This window comes from Prunus avium, chromosome 3 (genome assembly GCF_965620075.1).
Source record: "Prunus avium chromosome 3, drPruAviu1.hap1.1, whole genome shotgun sequence".
In the NCBI taxonomy this organism is placed as follows: Eukaryota; Viridiplantae; Streptophyta; class Magnoliopsida; order Rosales; family Rosaceae; genus Prunus; species Prunus avium.
The window spans coordinates 36,258,394-36,274,268 of record NC_142286.1 but is presented as its reverse complement, the minus strand read 5'-3'; the positions used below and the strand labels follow the sequence as shown (position 1 = coordinate 36,274,268).

At 37.3% G+C, this 15,875-nt stretch overlaps 2 protein-coding genes across 2 annotated transcripts; one reads left to right on the top strand and one right to left on the bottom strand.

Moving 5' to 3' along the window:
• Window positions 1–375: 375 nt before the first annotated feature.
• LOC110759875 (proline dehydrogenase 2, mitochondrial) lies at window positions 376–3,296 on the bottom strand. The gene is made up of 4 exons (XM_021962016.2): window positions 2,603–3,296; window positions 1,126–1,771; window positions 788–1,028; window positions 376–697 (listed from the first exon to the last, which is right to left on the bottom strand). Exons 1-4 carry the CDS (start codon window positions 3,158–3,160, stop codon window positions 658–660), a joined length of 1,485 nt encoding a protein of 494 aa, XP_021817708.1. The 5' UTR covers window positions 3,161–3,296; the 3' UTR covers window positions 376–657.
• A 1,396-nt stretch (window positions 3,297–4,692) lies between these two features.
• On the top strand, window positions 4,693–5,425 carry LOC110759884 (uncharacterized). Its single transcript, XM_021962028.2, has 3 exons — window positions 4,693–4,922; window positions 5,033–5,101; window positions 5,207–5,425. The coding sequence occupies exons 1-3, from the start codon at window positions 4,866–4,868 to the stop codon at window positions 5,282–5,284; spliced, it is 204 nt and encodes a 67-aa protein (XP_021817720.1). The 5' UTR covers window positions 4,693–4,865; the 3' UTR covers window positions 5,285–5,425.
• Window positions 5,426–15,875: the final 10,450 nt, after the last annotated feature.

The window sequence follows — 15,875 nt, the reverse complement described above, 5'->3', positions numbered from 1 at the left end:
TTTAACCTTATCTTGTGTGATTAAATATATAAATTTAAAAACAAAAATTGTAGGGTTGAAAATTGAAGCCCCACCGCGCATGCATAAAACATGCCTGTCAACTTTTGCCCATATGAGAAAAAGACGTTCGATCACCGAGAGCCACTCCTAATTGTCCTTGACAGCAAGGTTCCATGTTTTTGGGAATTTGAGTCATGGATGGATGCGTTTTAATTTTGTAGTCTTCTGCAGACGCCAGTTAGGCCAGTCGGCAAGGACTCCCTTTTACTTAAATTCGAATTCCCCTTCCCGTAGTTTAGACTATCGTTTTTAATATTGAAGTCAGACTCCTAGTCAATCAAACATCAGCCACACCAATCCAGGTAATTTGGAAGCAACACAAATTCATTTTTTTATTCCGTTTGCTGAAGGAAGCAGCATGCTTTTACACACACAATCAATAGGGCAGCGCGCTGGTGGATTGCCATTGAAGTAGCTAGCTAGGAAGCAAATTTGGACCTGTTGCCGGGGAGTACAACCTAATGTAATGAGGAAAACAGAGCCCAAATTTCCTATTTCCTATATGCACATATTCATTCCATTAACTCTCAGCAATTCACCACAATTACAAATTACCCTATATTTACAAGATTGGTGGAGCCAAATGGTTTTTTTGCCTTAGAAGATTGCTGCTTTTAGTCTCCTTTTCAACACCTCCCTGAATTCAAAAGAAGTTCAAACCGAATTAGAATAAAACCAACCTTTTAAGCTACAAGTTCAGAAGTTTTTTTACCCAAACTTAAATTACCTTGTGCGTTGTCTGTCTTGAGTTGAAGCAGATAAAAGTCCCCTGTTCTCTTCAGCCCTCCTCAGAAGGTAAGGCAGCACCAACTCTATTGGCCCAAATGGCATGTACTTGCTCACTTGAAACCCTGCATTTCTCAGACCAAAGGAAAGCGATTCCGCCATTCCATAGAGCTGTGCAAATTCAAGCTTCTGGCGTACCTTCCCAATCCCGATTTCATGTGCTTTTGCCACTGCCAGTTTCCCTATTTGTGTTCAACGTTTTACATCAGACATATTAGCTCAAGAATGCAGTTTGGCCTTTTTCTGCAAGTTTTAACACAAGTGTTTGATTTTCTTTACCTGATTCAACATTATGGCTTGCAAGAACAACTCCACCAGAGCCATTGGCAATCTTCTCAAGCATGAACGAAGCGCAATCGTTGTAGCACGCATGAGTGTCCTCGATGCTATCGTGAATAGGAGACTTATACCCCAAGGAAGAAGCTACTTTGGCTTCACTTGACATATAAGCACCCCTCACCACTTTGAACCCCATTGGAATTCCCATGTCGTCTGCAGCCTTTGTTGCCAGCAGCAGTCTTTCCTTTGCATCCTTCAAGTAAGCCTGTATAGTCCCATAAACGATCGGGTTGTCATCTTTGTTGTAGATGATCGCAGAAGAGTACGTCAGGTAATCGATGGCCGGTTGAACCGACGAGTACTCCGCATCAACGGATAAAGGGACATTGGCTTCGGAGCACTTCTGGGACAGTTTGAGTAGTCTCTGGTGGACTAATTCGAGATCCCGCTCCTCATCTGGAGTTAAAGGCTCTGGCTTTTCAAGGGTGTGGTAGAGAGGGCTGTTATCAGAGAAAATGGGGAGGGTATCGAGCTTCCATGGGAGCTTGAAAGAAGGGTCTTTGTGTTGCCATCTCAGCAAGTCACTGACACGCTCAAGCACCCTCATGGGACAAATTGCTGTGATTTTCATAATAATAAAGCTCACCTGTTACAAGCCAAAAACATCGTTTTCAGCCACCATGCATCAAATCAAACCAAACCAAACCAAACCAAACTTCACAAGGAATTGGTGTGAACTAAGATGTTGACAGAAAAACCAAACATCTAGCGTTTTGTTTTTTTTGAACTTCTAGTGTTTGTTCCATTTGTGATTGTGAAAATCATGGCAGTCTTAACAACTGGTAACACGAAAGACACAGTCAGCTGGGTCCAGATTTTTCTCATCTTGAATTCTCTCTGTAACCAGCCAGGTAATATTTAGTTGGTAAATCAAGTGGCAACCGACAACTAGCAGACCTACAAAACCAGGTCCAGTGACAAACAGCCCAGATACAACATAGGTGTGGTCCATGTCACAACCACGTGGCATAAGTAAACAAAGTAGGATCTGCGATCCTACGTGGCACCCTCTACTTCGTCTTTGTAACACCATCCAGTTGTACCATCTTAAATCTCGTCTTTATCTTAAATTGAAAATCGCAAAAGTAGGTCTTACCTCTTGTTACAGAGATTTTGCATGGTTAGTTAAAATATTATTTAATTTTTTTAAAAAGCGATATTACCGTAAATTAATCTCTATCTACAAGGAGAATTTGAACTTGGTTACAGGAAGGCAGACTTTCTGGCTCGCCTGAACCAATTGACCTAATTCATCTCCGAATAGTTACTTAAAAGTTAAAAACAGTAAAAATCCTTAAACTGGAAATTTACCATTTGAATTCTTGAGATGATAAAAAACAAAAACAAAAACAAAAATAAAGAAAAATAAATCTTGTAAACATGATTTTTGGATTGATTGGTGATGTGAAGAACTTACGGAAGAAGGAGGGAGGGACTTGGTGGCTTCAACGGTGTCCAAGAACCCCTGCAAGTTCCGATCACAAGAGTCGTTATCGCCGGCGTACTCCAGAGCGTAAACAAGCATCCCTCGGAGCCCGGCCTCGTTCAGCTCGAGCACCGACCTCCCGGCAGCCACGGCGTTCTCACCGGCGCAAAAGTGCTCGTAAAACGTGTACCGTATGATCCCCATGATCACGTCCCGAATCAACGGCGTGTCCATGAGCCTGGACTTCATGACCCACATTCCCATGTCCACCAATGGCTCGAAGGCCACCGCGTGGAGGTTCAGCGCGGCCCTCAGCAGCGTCGGCGTGGAGACAGAGGCGAATAGCTTGTCCGCGTCATCGAGGTTGAATATGTTGTCGGTGATGGTGTCGGCGGCGGTGATGGCGTGACCACTGGGAGATTGTAGCGGTTTTTCGGCGTAGCCGATTGGCGGTGATATGGCGGAGATGGTGGTGGAGGAGGCGGCGGAGTTGAGTGGCCTGAGAGTTTTCAGGAGTTTTGATGCTGCTGGGATTACCCGGTTTGCCATTCAATGGTGGGTGCCTTGATTAATTCTCTTGGTTTTACTTTCTCCTCTCTCTCTCTCTCTCTCTCTCTAGAAAAGTGGGTTGCTATTTGTGTATGTGATGGAGCTAATGCTTTGGTGTTGGCTTGGAGTGTATGAATGGGGTTTGGTTTTATAGACAGTTTTGGAGTTTTGTTACAGGTTGGATTTGGTAAAAACTATTCGGTAAAAACTGTCTGGTAAAAACCATTTGGTAAAACAGAAGTGGGTTAAACTGATCTGGTTGACTATTGACCAGTTTTAGAGGTTTTGATTGGATCGTTTGCGCATAGTAACAAGTGGAGCTGACTCAGCTGCAACGCAGTGGATCAGGGCGCTAGTTGGCGGAACAGACTAGATGCTAAAACGGATCTTTGCTTCCTTTACGCGGTGGTTTCGCGAGTGGTATGCACGCGGTGTACATTTGACGTCATGCGATGAACGGTGGGATTCCGCGGGAACTTTGGCGGGTGTGAGTTGGTCTGAAATCAGATGCTGTAAGATTGGATCTTACGTGGCTCCACGGAATCTTCGTCCAGCTTATACGATTACCTTTTGCCGACGTCAAATCAATTTGTTTTTGTTTTTTTATTTTTTAATTATATTAAAATATAAAAAATTAGGATATTGGTTTCTCTGATTGGGCGTGGGCCTAAAAAGGATTAGTGCCAAACTTTCCAAATTAATTGTAGCTTAACCAATGAACTAATCTCTTTTTAGGGTAATTTTTTTTTAATTTTATGATCACATACCTTTTTTTTGTGGTCAAAATATACAGAGTACAGATGAAAAACCTAACTTCGTTATTATCCAAAAACAGATAAGGAAAAAAACCTAAAAAACCTGAGCTTGTTGGGCAACATTTTTCGGTTTGATGTTACAGAAAGCTGATAAGGGAAATTGTGTTTTTGTTTTTCTGGGAAGAGAAAAACTAAAAACGGAAAACTCATTTCCTAACAATTTATTTCTAACAACAAAAACTAAGGCAATAGATCCTTAATGTCTTTCACTACAAGAGCCAGGAACTTCTACTGAGTTTGGATTTTGTTTATTTTTTTTTCCCAAATGGGCAAACATACAACCAAACAATGGGGACTTAACACACATTGTATTAAGGCTGAACACAGTTACGAACAGGGAAAAAAATCGTTAAACTAAAACCCTAGAGGCGTCGGTACACTAGATTCCATCACCGCCGCTAGATATCTACTACTGCCGCCGGGCGGCCAACATAGGGGAGGATAAGATATCTTGAAAGGCGGGGTCATAAGAAGATGACTGTGAGACACCTGAGAATCGGACTTATGTTTTTTTTTATGTCATGACTATTATTAGGCTTTAATTTTCCATGCATATATGAGGTCTATTTCTATACACCTTTTAAGTTTAATCTGAAAGCGAACTGTTCAAAGTCTATAAATCCCTCAAAATATTCGAATTTATCCTCTCCTATTGATAAAAACAGAGAACCCTTTTTTCCATGAGCAAATTACTCAAACTTAATCAAAAGCAGCCCTGGTCTACAGGCTTAACTTATCCGTGGCTTCACACTTGTCAAGCAATGGATTGGTTTGAAAAGGCTATAAATCTCCCTCACTAGCATGAACATTTCATCCAACAATTGAGTTTTCAGCCTCAAAGTGATATTGTGTGTTTGTGCAGAGAAAAAAAAGCAAATTTACTTATCAATATGAACCAATCCCAGAATATCAGCCACCAAGCCGGCCAGGCCAAGGGCCAGGCTGAGGTCAGTCTTGAAGAACCCCCTTTTTTTTAATACAAGCGATAGTCTTGAAAAACCCTTAGCTTTAATCCTATATATATATAGGGTGGTTGATGATTACAATTTTGATGCAGGAGAAGGCTAGTGGCATGATGGACCAGATGAGCAATGCTGCCCAATCTGCCAAGGAATCATGCCAAGGGGTTAGAAATTTGTTTTTTTTTAAATTAAGAATTTTTATATTAATTAATATATGCACCACATTTGTTTGTGCATGTTGTTAATAGCTTGCGTGTTTTGCTTTGCAGGCTGGTCAGCAGATGAAGGACAAGGCACAGGGAGCAGCTGATTCTGTCAAGGATGCAGTTGGAGCCAACAAAAATTAAGCTGATCTCATCCCAAACTAGTTTTGGTGTTCCTGTTTTCTGTTTTTGTTTGGTTGATCTTTCTTGGCTTGTCATTTGGAGCAAGAACAAAGTTTGATCATGTAATCACTTCAGAGAACATTAAGCTAATAATTTCGTTGATTTTTGTCTACTGTTACTTCAGAATATTTGATTTTGCAATCACAGTTGGATTGTTACCAACCAATTGAACAATCCATCCCAACTCACAGAGGCAAATCATGTTTGCACACATAACATCAACATGAAGTTTTTTTTATACATTTTTTTAATGCCAAATGAAATTGAAAAACACCACCCAGAAATAGATAGCAATATGAATGGGAGCTAATTGAACAAGAGCTTCAACCAGAGTAAAAGAAGAAAAAAGAAAAACAAGGAAAGACACAAATACTCCATCAATAGGGATGGTAATTTTCCCCACCGGTAAGGTCTTCGTGGGAATTCGACCCTAATCGATCGGCTATGAAGGATAAGAAACGAGTATGGAGACGGATTCATGGAATTTTCCGAGTATGGTGTTTCAAGAATGTGGCTAGGAGGCACATGAAAAGGCTGATTTAAAGGGGCAATAACTAGAAAGTTTTAATTTAAAGCATTCCATCAATCAGAAACAAATATCCTCAAAATCAATATCAAGAATATCTCAATCAAGGTCTAAAATATCGAGAGTTTCAGAAATATCGGTGGTCCAAAAACACGGATATATCGATGGAAATATCGATATCAATAAAAATTGAATAAAAATCACGGAAATTGTGAGAAAAACTTGGAAATTTTTATTAAAACTTTAGAGGCTATTTACTTAGTCAATTGTCTATTATTTTATCACAAAAAATTGGAAGGAAATGCATGACATGGTGGGTTTGAGTGATTTAAGTTGATTATGTAGAGACATGACAAACACTGTGACTTTAGAAAATATGTAGTAATTAGTGAAAGAAAATTAAACACACCATAATTTTTTTGTTATTATAATTTACTACAATATATCACACTAGATACATATGATAAGATATATGAGCTTGACCAAAAAAACAAAGATAAAATGTATGAGTAAATAAAATGTATGAGTAACTTAGTACCACATAAAAAGAATTCCTATTAAAGTTCAAACTTAATATCACATATAATGAACAATATTAAAACTCAAAGTGAATAATAATACAACTCCATAATTTATAACAACAACAAAATACAACTTCATAATAAAATAATAAATAACATTAAATATATGCCTAATTTTATCCTAAAGGAATTTTTTTTATATGGAAATTTATCCTAGATAATATTAGCTTGCAGACATTTTAAAGACCTTATAAATATTACACGCTGAAGATAAAATCACAAAGTGATCCGTAACAGGTTGGATAAGGCTCAGTGTGTGGTTGAGAAAGGGAGGGGTTCGAATCCCTCTGTGCGCAAGAGCGAGTTTTCTCAACATTTTTAATGTATTTTTCGGTTTCATATTGCAATATTATCGATATATTGCCCAAATAATGTATGAACGTATAGGAAATTATCGTCCTTTATATATTGACGATAATTAAGTGGATATGTGCTAAAATATCTCCACCTAAAAAAAACGATATATCACCGATATAATATCAATATTTAATACCCTGATCTCAATTAACTTTAACAGAGGGATTGAGTTGAAAATGTGATCTCCAATCAATCATGACTAGACACGAAATACTTGAGATGTGAAGAAAAAGCAAAACCAACTTGGAACAAGAAACTTTCTTAAACAAAATCCAAATTCATAAAAACTATGTTATCACACATAAACTTGATTGAAAGGACTCTAAACGAATATCCTAAAATGAATGCATGATTATGCCATGATTTACCTTGGATAAGATGCCTCATATAGATCAAATTACAAGTTTGCAAATATAAGTTTATTAGAGTTGAGTCAATCCTGCCTTTAAATGATATTCACAGCTGTCACATCCCGGATCGACTTCGCCGTATCATGATATTGTCCGCTTTGGGCTCTGCCCTCACAGTTTTGTTTCTGGGAACTCACGATTCGGCGATAAGATTCCCTAGTAGATAGCTAAGCCCTTGCATCATGGGAACTCCTCCATCCTGGGATTGCTCTAGCCCAAACTCGTTTAACTTCAGAGTTTCCATGGAATCCGAAGTCAGTGAGCTCCCAAAAGGCCTCGTGCTAGATAGAGGTGGGCATGTACATATAAGGCACATCACCCCCTTTCCGTTGGTCGATGTGGGATGTTACAATCCACCCCCCTTAGGAGTCCGAGGTCCTCGTCGGCACACTCGCACCACATGGCAGAGTGGCTCTGATACCATTCTGTCACATCCTGGATCGACTTTGCTGTAGCACGATATTGTTCGCTTTGGGCTTTGCCCTCACGGACATCATCATTGTGAAGTTGGATGTGTCTTGCATGAGTCGTGTTGTAAGAAGAAAAGCTATATCATCTAGGAAATTTGATCAAACATAAGAATTTTACCTCATAGCCAAGAAAACTAAAATTCAATGGAAAAATTTATTATCCCAATGTGTCTTAAACTAATGAAGCCATATTTCCCAAGCACTGCGCCTAGTATTATGAAACAATTTGATTTTCCCCTGCTGGGGGGTTTAACCAAAGCAACTTTAAGCCAACCATATCATGAAGAAACCCTAGTTAAGTTTTGAAAAGAAAAAAAAAAACTTAGTTATGTTAGTTATTATGTTGTATTCATGGTAGCCAACCTACCTCCTTTAGTCCACTTGATTTGGAGCTTAAATTGTGACAACCATTATTCATCCTAAGATTTCAAACCACTAAGCTATTATTATTTTTGTATAGTAACTAATATGTGTACATTGAGGAGATCAAGACTCTTCTCTTCATTTGATTTATTTGAATTGATTTTAGTTTCTAAGTTTCGTTTTTTACTTTCGTAACTTCCTGAAGCAAGATCAGATGTACAAATTGCCAACCACTCGTTGGAGCTTGGAATTTTGCTTGCATATACTGCAATGGTTCAACAACAGAAGGGACAAAAATGTATTTGTAAAGTTTTTTTATTTACTTTTAAATTTATTTAGGGTACTTCTACTTTAAGTTTTTAAAGATTACGTTATTCTCCCAACCTTTTACATTGCATTTCTGATTCTCTTCCTATCTTTTGTAATCTTGTAAATTCATAGCTCCCTATTATAATTTCTAAGCACAAAAAAAATACATGGGAACAAGGGTAGAAATTATATTCAATTACTATAATCAATATTTTCAAGTACTATGATAGAGTCATTCATTCGTATCACATACAAAAGGGATAAGGATACAAGAATAAAATTGATTAATGGTTTGTAAAAACATATTGATTAAATAGATTGAATTAATACAGTTCTTTTGAAGAAACGAAATAATAATGCATCTATTTATATGATTAGCATAGTAAACTTTAACTAAAAGCTTTTGTTAGTTTATCCTTATGATAATAATATGCTAGTTGTATATTTATACATATTTAAGCTAATTCTTTCAAGAAAGAGCCATCCTTTGCTTGTTGTATGGATTTAAATATAAGAAAATTATTAATATATTTTTCTTATGAGATTGAATAACAATTACATTAGGGGCTTTTATATGAACCGAGCCAACATCTACGACTAGTATAACACTAGCACATGATAGACTCTTATTTACGTCTTAAGTTGATAACTAGATAGATACTAAGGAGGAGATTACAATACTCATCAACTTAGAATTAAAGAATCATGCATGCACAAGACAGAGCCCATTCTCGAGCAGCAGGATTCCTCTAAGCTTCAATCTCCTGCCTAACACTACGTTGAATTTTTTTCGAGTTAATCGTACCAATTGAGGGTTGTAGACGCTTCCTTAATTCCAGAAATTCTGCTTGGAGAGTATTAACAACATAGAACAATCCCATTAAAATAAGAAAACTGAAAATCATAATTAATAACAAAGCATCACTTACCTATCCAATTTAGGGATGAAAATGGTGTTCCAACACTTCAAACTCAACTTTCACCACTCGGAAGCTATCCAATACCATGATAGATGTGTTAATCATTTCCAACAATTACTGATAAGCAAAGGCGAGTTTCCTGAAAGCATATTGGACATGGATCAACTCATACAATAGGACATCACCAACAGATTTGTTGGTGCAAAAACTAGACAGATAGTTGTAGGGCCAACTTAAAGATGAGTTGGATGTTAAAGGTGATGACCCTCAGTATGTGAGAGCATTCGGTAGGCAAACAGACATGCATGCAGAAGACAGATGTATGTGGTTCACTCGAATAATGGACTACGTCCACAGAGAAATATGTTCTCATTATGATAATGTGTGTATATATTGTACATGGGATTAGACCCAAAGAGAAGAGGAAAGATGCCGAAGGCTGAAGGCTGAGGATCTAGCTAAAGGCCAAGGATCTGTGGGCCTACAAATGGGCTCATGGATCAGCTCATGGGGCCTAGTGAGCCATATGAAGCCCAGTAGCCCTCCCAACTCTCTCCCTTTCTTGAAGGAGCTCAGTCTCCTTTTATAAGTGAGGAGGAGTCCCTTCTTCTTGTATTTTGTCGATGTGGGACTCTTTTCCCCTTGCTTGGATTGGCTTGGGAGTGTTTGGCCAGATATTGTTCAAACAATATATATAATGGATTCCTGTTAATTTAGTGCCTAGAGAATTACATACTACTACACAAAAACCCTTCGATGACGTCTGATTTGCGTCATAGAAGGCATTTAATGGCGCGGATCAAGCGTCATTACCCACGTCGTCGAAGGGGGGGGTCATGGAAACTTTTTCAAAACACGACGTCTATTTCGCGTCATGGAATAGGGTTTCAATGACGCGGATAGCGCGTCATAGAATCTTTTTTAAAACACAACATTTGTGCCGCGTCATGGAATAGGGTTTCAATGATGCGGATAGCGCGTCATGGAAACTTTTTTAAAACACGACGTCTGTGCCGCGTCATGGAATGAGATTTCAATGACGTGGATGGCATGTCGTGGAAACTTTTTCAAAACACGACATCTGTTCCACGTCATGGAATGAGGTTTCAATGACGCGGATATCGTGTCGTGGAAACGTTTCCATAACACGACGTCTTCTCCGCGTCATGGAGTGTGGTTTCAATGACACGGTTTAGACGTCGTTGAAATTCTTTAAATTTTTTTTTAATAAAAATTCTTAATATATATATATATATACTCTTGATTATATTTAGAAACTGTTATTATCATTAGTAAAGTCACAGACAACATAAGTAGAAAATAAATAAATTCATCTTGACCTCCCTTGCATACAACCAAAACCAATATTTCAAACTTAAGCATAGATTGATGAGTCAAAATTTCACAAATTGGCAATCAAAACGAAATCAATGAGACAATCAAATTGACAATATTCCACATGTCTAACAAATCACACCCAAACAGAAACCCAAATTCAATATGCTACAAGACTGCCCGCTTCAGAGTTAGAAGAATCCCCATTCAGATTGTACTCTTGTGCAATTTCTTTCAACTCTAAGCCTGCCCTCTCCTAAGGGAACACTCTCAGCTGAAATTGAGTGGCAAAACAAATTATGTTAATACACAAGTCTGCAGAAATGGATTAGCTCTGGATTTTAAAAAAATCTAATGCTTTAGGACAATGCAATGAATAAACTACTCTTCAACTATCTACATGCATCAGTTCAGGTACTTTAATCAAATCAATGAGGAAAAATTCACCAATATGATACACACACACATATATATTTATTTCACCAATCCAAAGGAAGATTACTTAGACTATTTAGTATTGAATAGTTCTCTTCTTTGTGACATTTATACAATCAGTTAAAGCACGTATTTCATCTAATTAGAAGGACAAAGTAACAAGATTTTGTTGATCTACAAGCTACGAGAGAACTTTTTTTTTTTTTGAGAGGCTACATAAGAACATAATACCTCACAATATGCTAAATGCACTGGAAGCACGATTTCTTGACATTCACTGGCTGTAGAGTTACCCCTTTACTCATATTAAGGAGTAGACGCATAGATACATCTGGTAGCCTTTTCATATCACGATTCCAGGGATACTTCCACATGAAGCAAGCTAAAATCATCAGAATAACAAATTATGATCAGCCCTCCAACATGTTGATGGAAATTATAACCTAACAACAAAATATATGATGGTAATTACTTCTTGCTCTTTACTCCTTTTTTTTCTCTCTAAGAATATCAGTTTAAAACTTTAGTTTGTGATTCTTAGCTTTCTGCCATCAATGGTTAGATAATTTAGTTTGTGATTCTTACTGATTGCTCGCTCTTTACTCCTTTCCTTTTCTTGTTTTCCTCTCCCTTTGTTATTGCCTTTTATAATAAACTTTTTCACTGTCATTCTTTACTCTAACTGGTGGTGACAGAGGCATTGCTCATAGAAGAGTTTACAGGACACAATGACAGTGAAAATGATGCATATAGAAGAATGCATAAACAAATCAAAGAATGCATCATAGGATAAATAAATCAAAGAATGCAACATAGGATAAATAAACTGACCTAAAATAGAAATTCATGCAGACAATGTTCTAATCTAAATACTGTGGTGCAGATTGGGAGAAAAAAAAAATTTAGCACTAGAAATATAATTGTATGGGAGGAAAACATAGAACCGGCTACGCAAGCACTCACGTCACAAAATAAAATAATCATTTCAATAGGAGATATGAATGAGCTTACCATTTTCCCAAACAAAGTTGCAAATCTTTAACTCAGTAGAAAATGTTGAATAAGTAAAGCCCCTAACTTGAACAAATAGCCCACCAGAGAAAATCAATACAAGCTACACATACAAAACTAACTCAATAATTTTGGAACAATACAGTTGCAGTTGTCAAACACAACTATGAACAACAAGCCTTGATAGGTATGTCCTGCTCATTTTTACATATCTGAAAAAGGAAAAGAATTGCATCGAGAAATAAAAGTTCAAAACTTGACAAATGTGCAACAATGGATGAATAGGATACCGATTCCAAAATACAAAAACGCTTACAGTTATTAGAAACCATGTTTTTTATGTCACTTTAACTACAACCACAACAAAAATATTCATATCTACCATTCTATATAACATATACGCAAACTAAACATAAATACACATTTACAAACCAACTGAATATACATGCAAGATTTCCTTTATCCAGAAATGCAACATTTAAATCAATATCCACACATTTATAGTATTAACATATATGAATTTATATTCCAAAGGCCTAAAAAAAATCGAGAATAATATGAATAATTGCACAAGGAGCCTAAAAACGAAAGCAAGAAACTCTACCTTGTCTCATCATCAGCCATACCCTGCTCACTCCTATAATCTTCAACATCACTCCCAGACCCCACACTGCCACTCCCAGCACTTTGTTCGGACCACTTTGTAAAACCCAAGGGAGGTGTCGTATAGCAGTGTAGCTTGGAAGTCCGAGTGTCGTATCCACAGAGAGCGGTGTAAAGATAACAGAGCTGAAAAAGAACAATTATGATTGAAAAGTATATTTATGCAAGATTTGATTTCAAGAAAAATCAATTGATTAAAACACTAAGGCATTGGGTTTCCACTTTTAACATAAGCATGCAACTCTTAATAATTTGATCCACAAAATATTTTCCTTTGTAGTTGTTCAAAATAATTAAAGCCCTTTTTAATTTCCTTTAGAAGTATTCTAAGCATAATTTGTACCATTGGCAACAAACTATCAAAAAATAATCTTCATCAAAATTCTATTAATCTTTAGTAATTCTCTTCTCTTTTAAAAGCATGAAAGTTTTTACTACACAATGGGAAAAACATGATTGAACCCATGAAATAGAATATCAAACATTCATCAATTAATTAAAAAGAAAACTACAAATTCCATTTGAACAAAAACTACAAAATCACATTAAAGCTTAAGTTTGGATCAAACTAATAAAAATTACACACTTATATTAAAAGCTTTCTCCCTAGCCTTAGCTAGGGAGTTAGTTCCCCATAAAAACTAAAACATAAATTAAGACTATAAAAGAAATGGAGGAAGGAGAGAGCTCATAGAGTTTGAGGAGCTTGGTGTCTCATTTGAAGCTGCATCAATGATCTATTTATAGGAATGGGGGCTGCTTATGTTGTAAACCGATTGCAACATGCTTGATTAAACTATTATCCCATCATTCCACTGCCGTAGCCTTCCTCTTCTTTAATTTTTTAATTGACACTCCACTTTCATTGTCTATCTGGTGCTGGCTGCGTAGCATCCTTCATGCCTTTTGTTTTATCTTACTGGAGCTATCTTTCCTTTGGTGGCTGACTTCCTTTGGTTTCTTCACGTGCTGGCTGCATTCTCTTCTTTTCCTTTCTTTTATGTGTTGGTGTCCCACTTCATTCTTCCTTTTCTATCTTTGGCTGATGCAATTCTTCATTCTTTTACTAAAGTTCCACTGAATTGTAAACAATACATCTGTCGCCACACCCAACAACCAATTGTCTAGCTTTTTCTTCCTCAAGCCATTATTATCTTTTCTCTATTTCTTATCTCCAGCTTTTGTTTTCAATATCTATTAGTAAATGCTGCACTTATTTATCAACTTGCTGCCAATCCCACTGTTCGTACCACTTTGCAATGCATGGCTGGCTCCCCACACTTTGCAAACATCAAAGTGCAATATTACAAACCAAAAAGTGGTGTAGAAAATAGTAAGCAAGTAAATAAGTGAAAACACACCTAATTAACTAAAATTGTAAGAAAAACAATTACTAGCAAATATATTTAGGGATAATAAATGTGATAGTTTATGTGCTCATCACACTTCCCCAACCTACCTCACCAAAACCCACCTCACGAAGCCTCATTCGGCTCCCGTTGGCACATCAAAGGAGCCAAGTCGTGCCTCACAGTGGTGGCGGGGCGTGGCGCACGAGTTGGAGGTCATTGGCCATTGAGTACCCGAGGAGTGGTGAAGTGTCCATGGCCTACTCGAAAATTCTTTTGAATTGGGTTGGATTTTCTGGGAATCGAGTTGTATTTGGGTTTGTGATTTTTGAATGATCAGAGTGGAATTTATGTGGTTGCTGTGATTCACTTGAAACAGAGAATTGAAGGTTGAAGATGAATCATTTTGGGCAAAAATTGGGTTTTTGGAATTGAAATTGGGGGAAGAATAGAAATTTTTTAAGGTTTAAATTGAAACATTTGAGGTGAGAGAGAAGATTTGAAAGGTAAGCTGGTGTTGAGTGTTGAGAGCTTTCTGAATTTGGGTTTGGAATTTTTCAGAGTAATTTGAGAGAGAGGTTTGCAATCTGAGATAGAAGAGATGAGAGAGGATTTGGGTTTAGGGGTCGGAGAGAGAATAACACGCACCAAAGTTAAATTTGGTGAAAAAAAGAGCGGCACACGAAAAAGAAATTGCGGGAAAAAAAAAATTAGAAATCTATGACGCAGCATAGACGTCGTCAACACTATGACGCAGAATCCACGTCGTCTTAATTGTTTCAATGACGCTTACTTGACGCCGTCAATTCAATGACACATATAATGCGTCGTCAAATCCTAAGACTTTTTATGATGCCACAGATGCGTCGTCTTAAGGTTATTGAAGATATTTATATACCTGTGAAAAAATAGCACGAAGCAAAAAAATTGGGGGTAGAATTCCCAACTCTATGACGCAGAATCTGCGTCGTCTTAATTGTTTCTATGACGCGTCTAGCACGTCATGGATTTTATGACGCATGTCCTGCGTCGTTGTATAAGTATTTCATGACGTGTAGAAGACGTCATTAATTTAAGAAAAATCTAGGATGCACGTCCTGCGTCATCGTATATGGTATATCTATGACGCAGCTCCAGCGTCATCGTATAAGTATTTCATGACGTGTAGAAGACGTCGTTAAATTCACAATGTTAATGACGTATGATAAGCGTCGTCTAAACGTACTCAAATCAATGACACACATCCCGCGTCATTGAAAATGATTTTAATGACTCATCAAGCAAATGTCGTGATAATAGTGTCATAAACTCATTTCAATGACGCATTTTAAAAACACATCATAGTTTATCACATTTAATGACGTGTATTTTCGATGCGTCATTAAATCTGCGTCATAAAAAGACACATTTTTTGTAGTGGTAATCTTTTCTTTTGAGCATAACCCTTCTCATGCTGAATCTCATCCATAGCAATATTTCCCAAGTCATCTATCAGTATTAACAACACAGAACAATCCCATTAAGTTAAGAAAACTAAAATCATAATTAATAACAAAGCATCACTTACCTGACCAACTAGGGGATGAAAATGGTGTTCCAACACTTCAAACTCAGCTTTCACCAACCAAAAGCTATCCCACACCATGATAGATGTGTTATTCATTTCCAACAATTACTCATACGCAAATACGAGTTTCCTGAAAGCATACTAGACATGGAGGCCGATAGGGAGCTTGAATGGCCTCAACTTTCATTTGCAAGTCCTTAGTTGTTTCCTTAATATCAAGAGACACACTTTGCAGTTCAACTTTAATCTTAGTTAA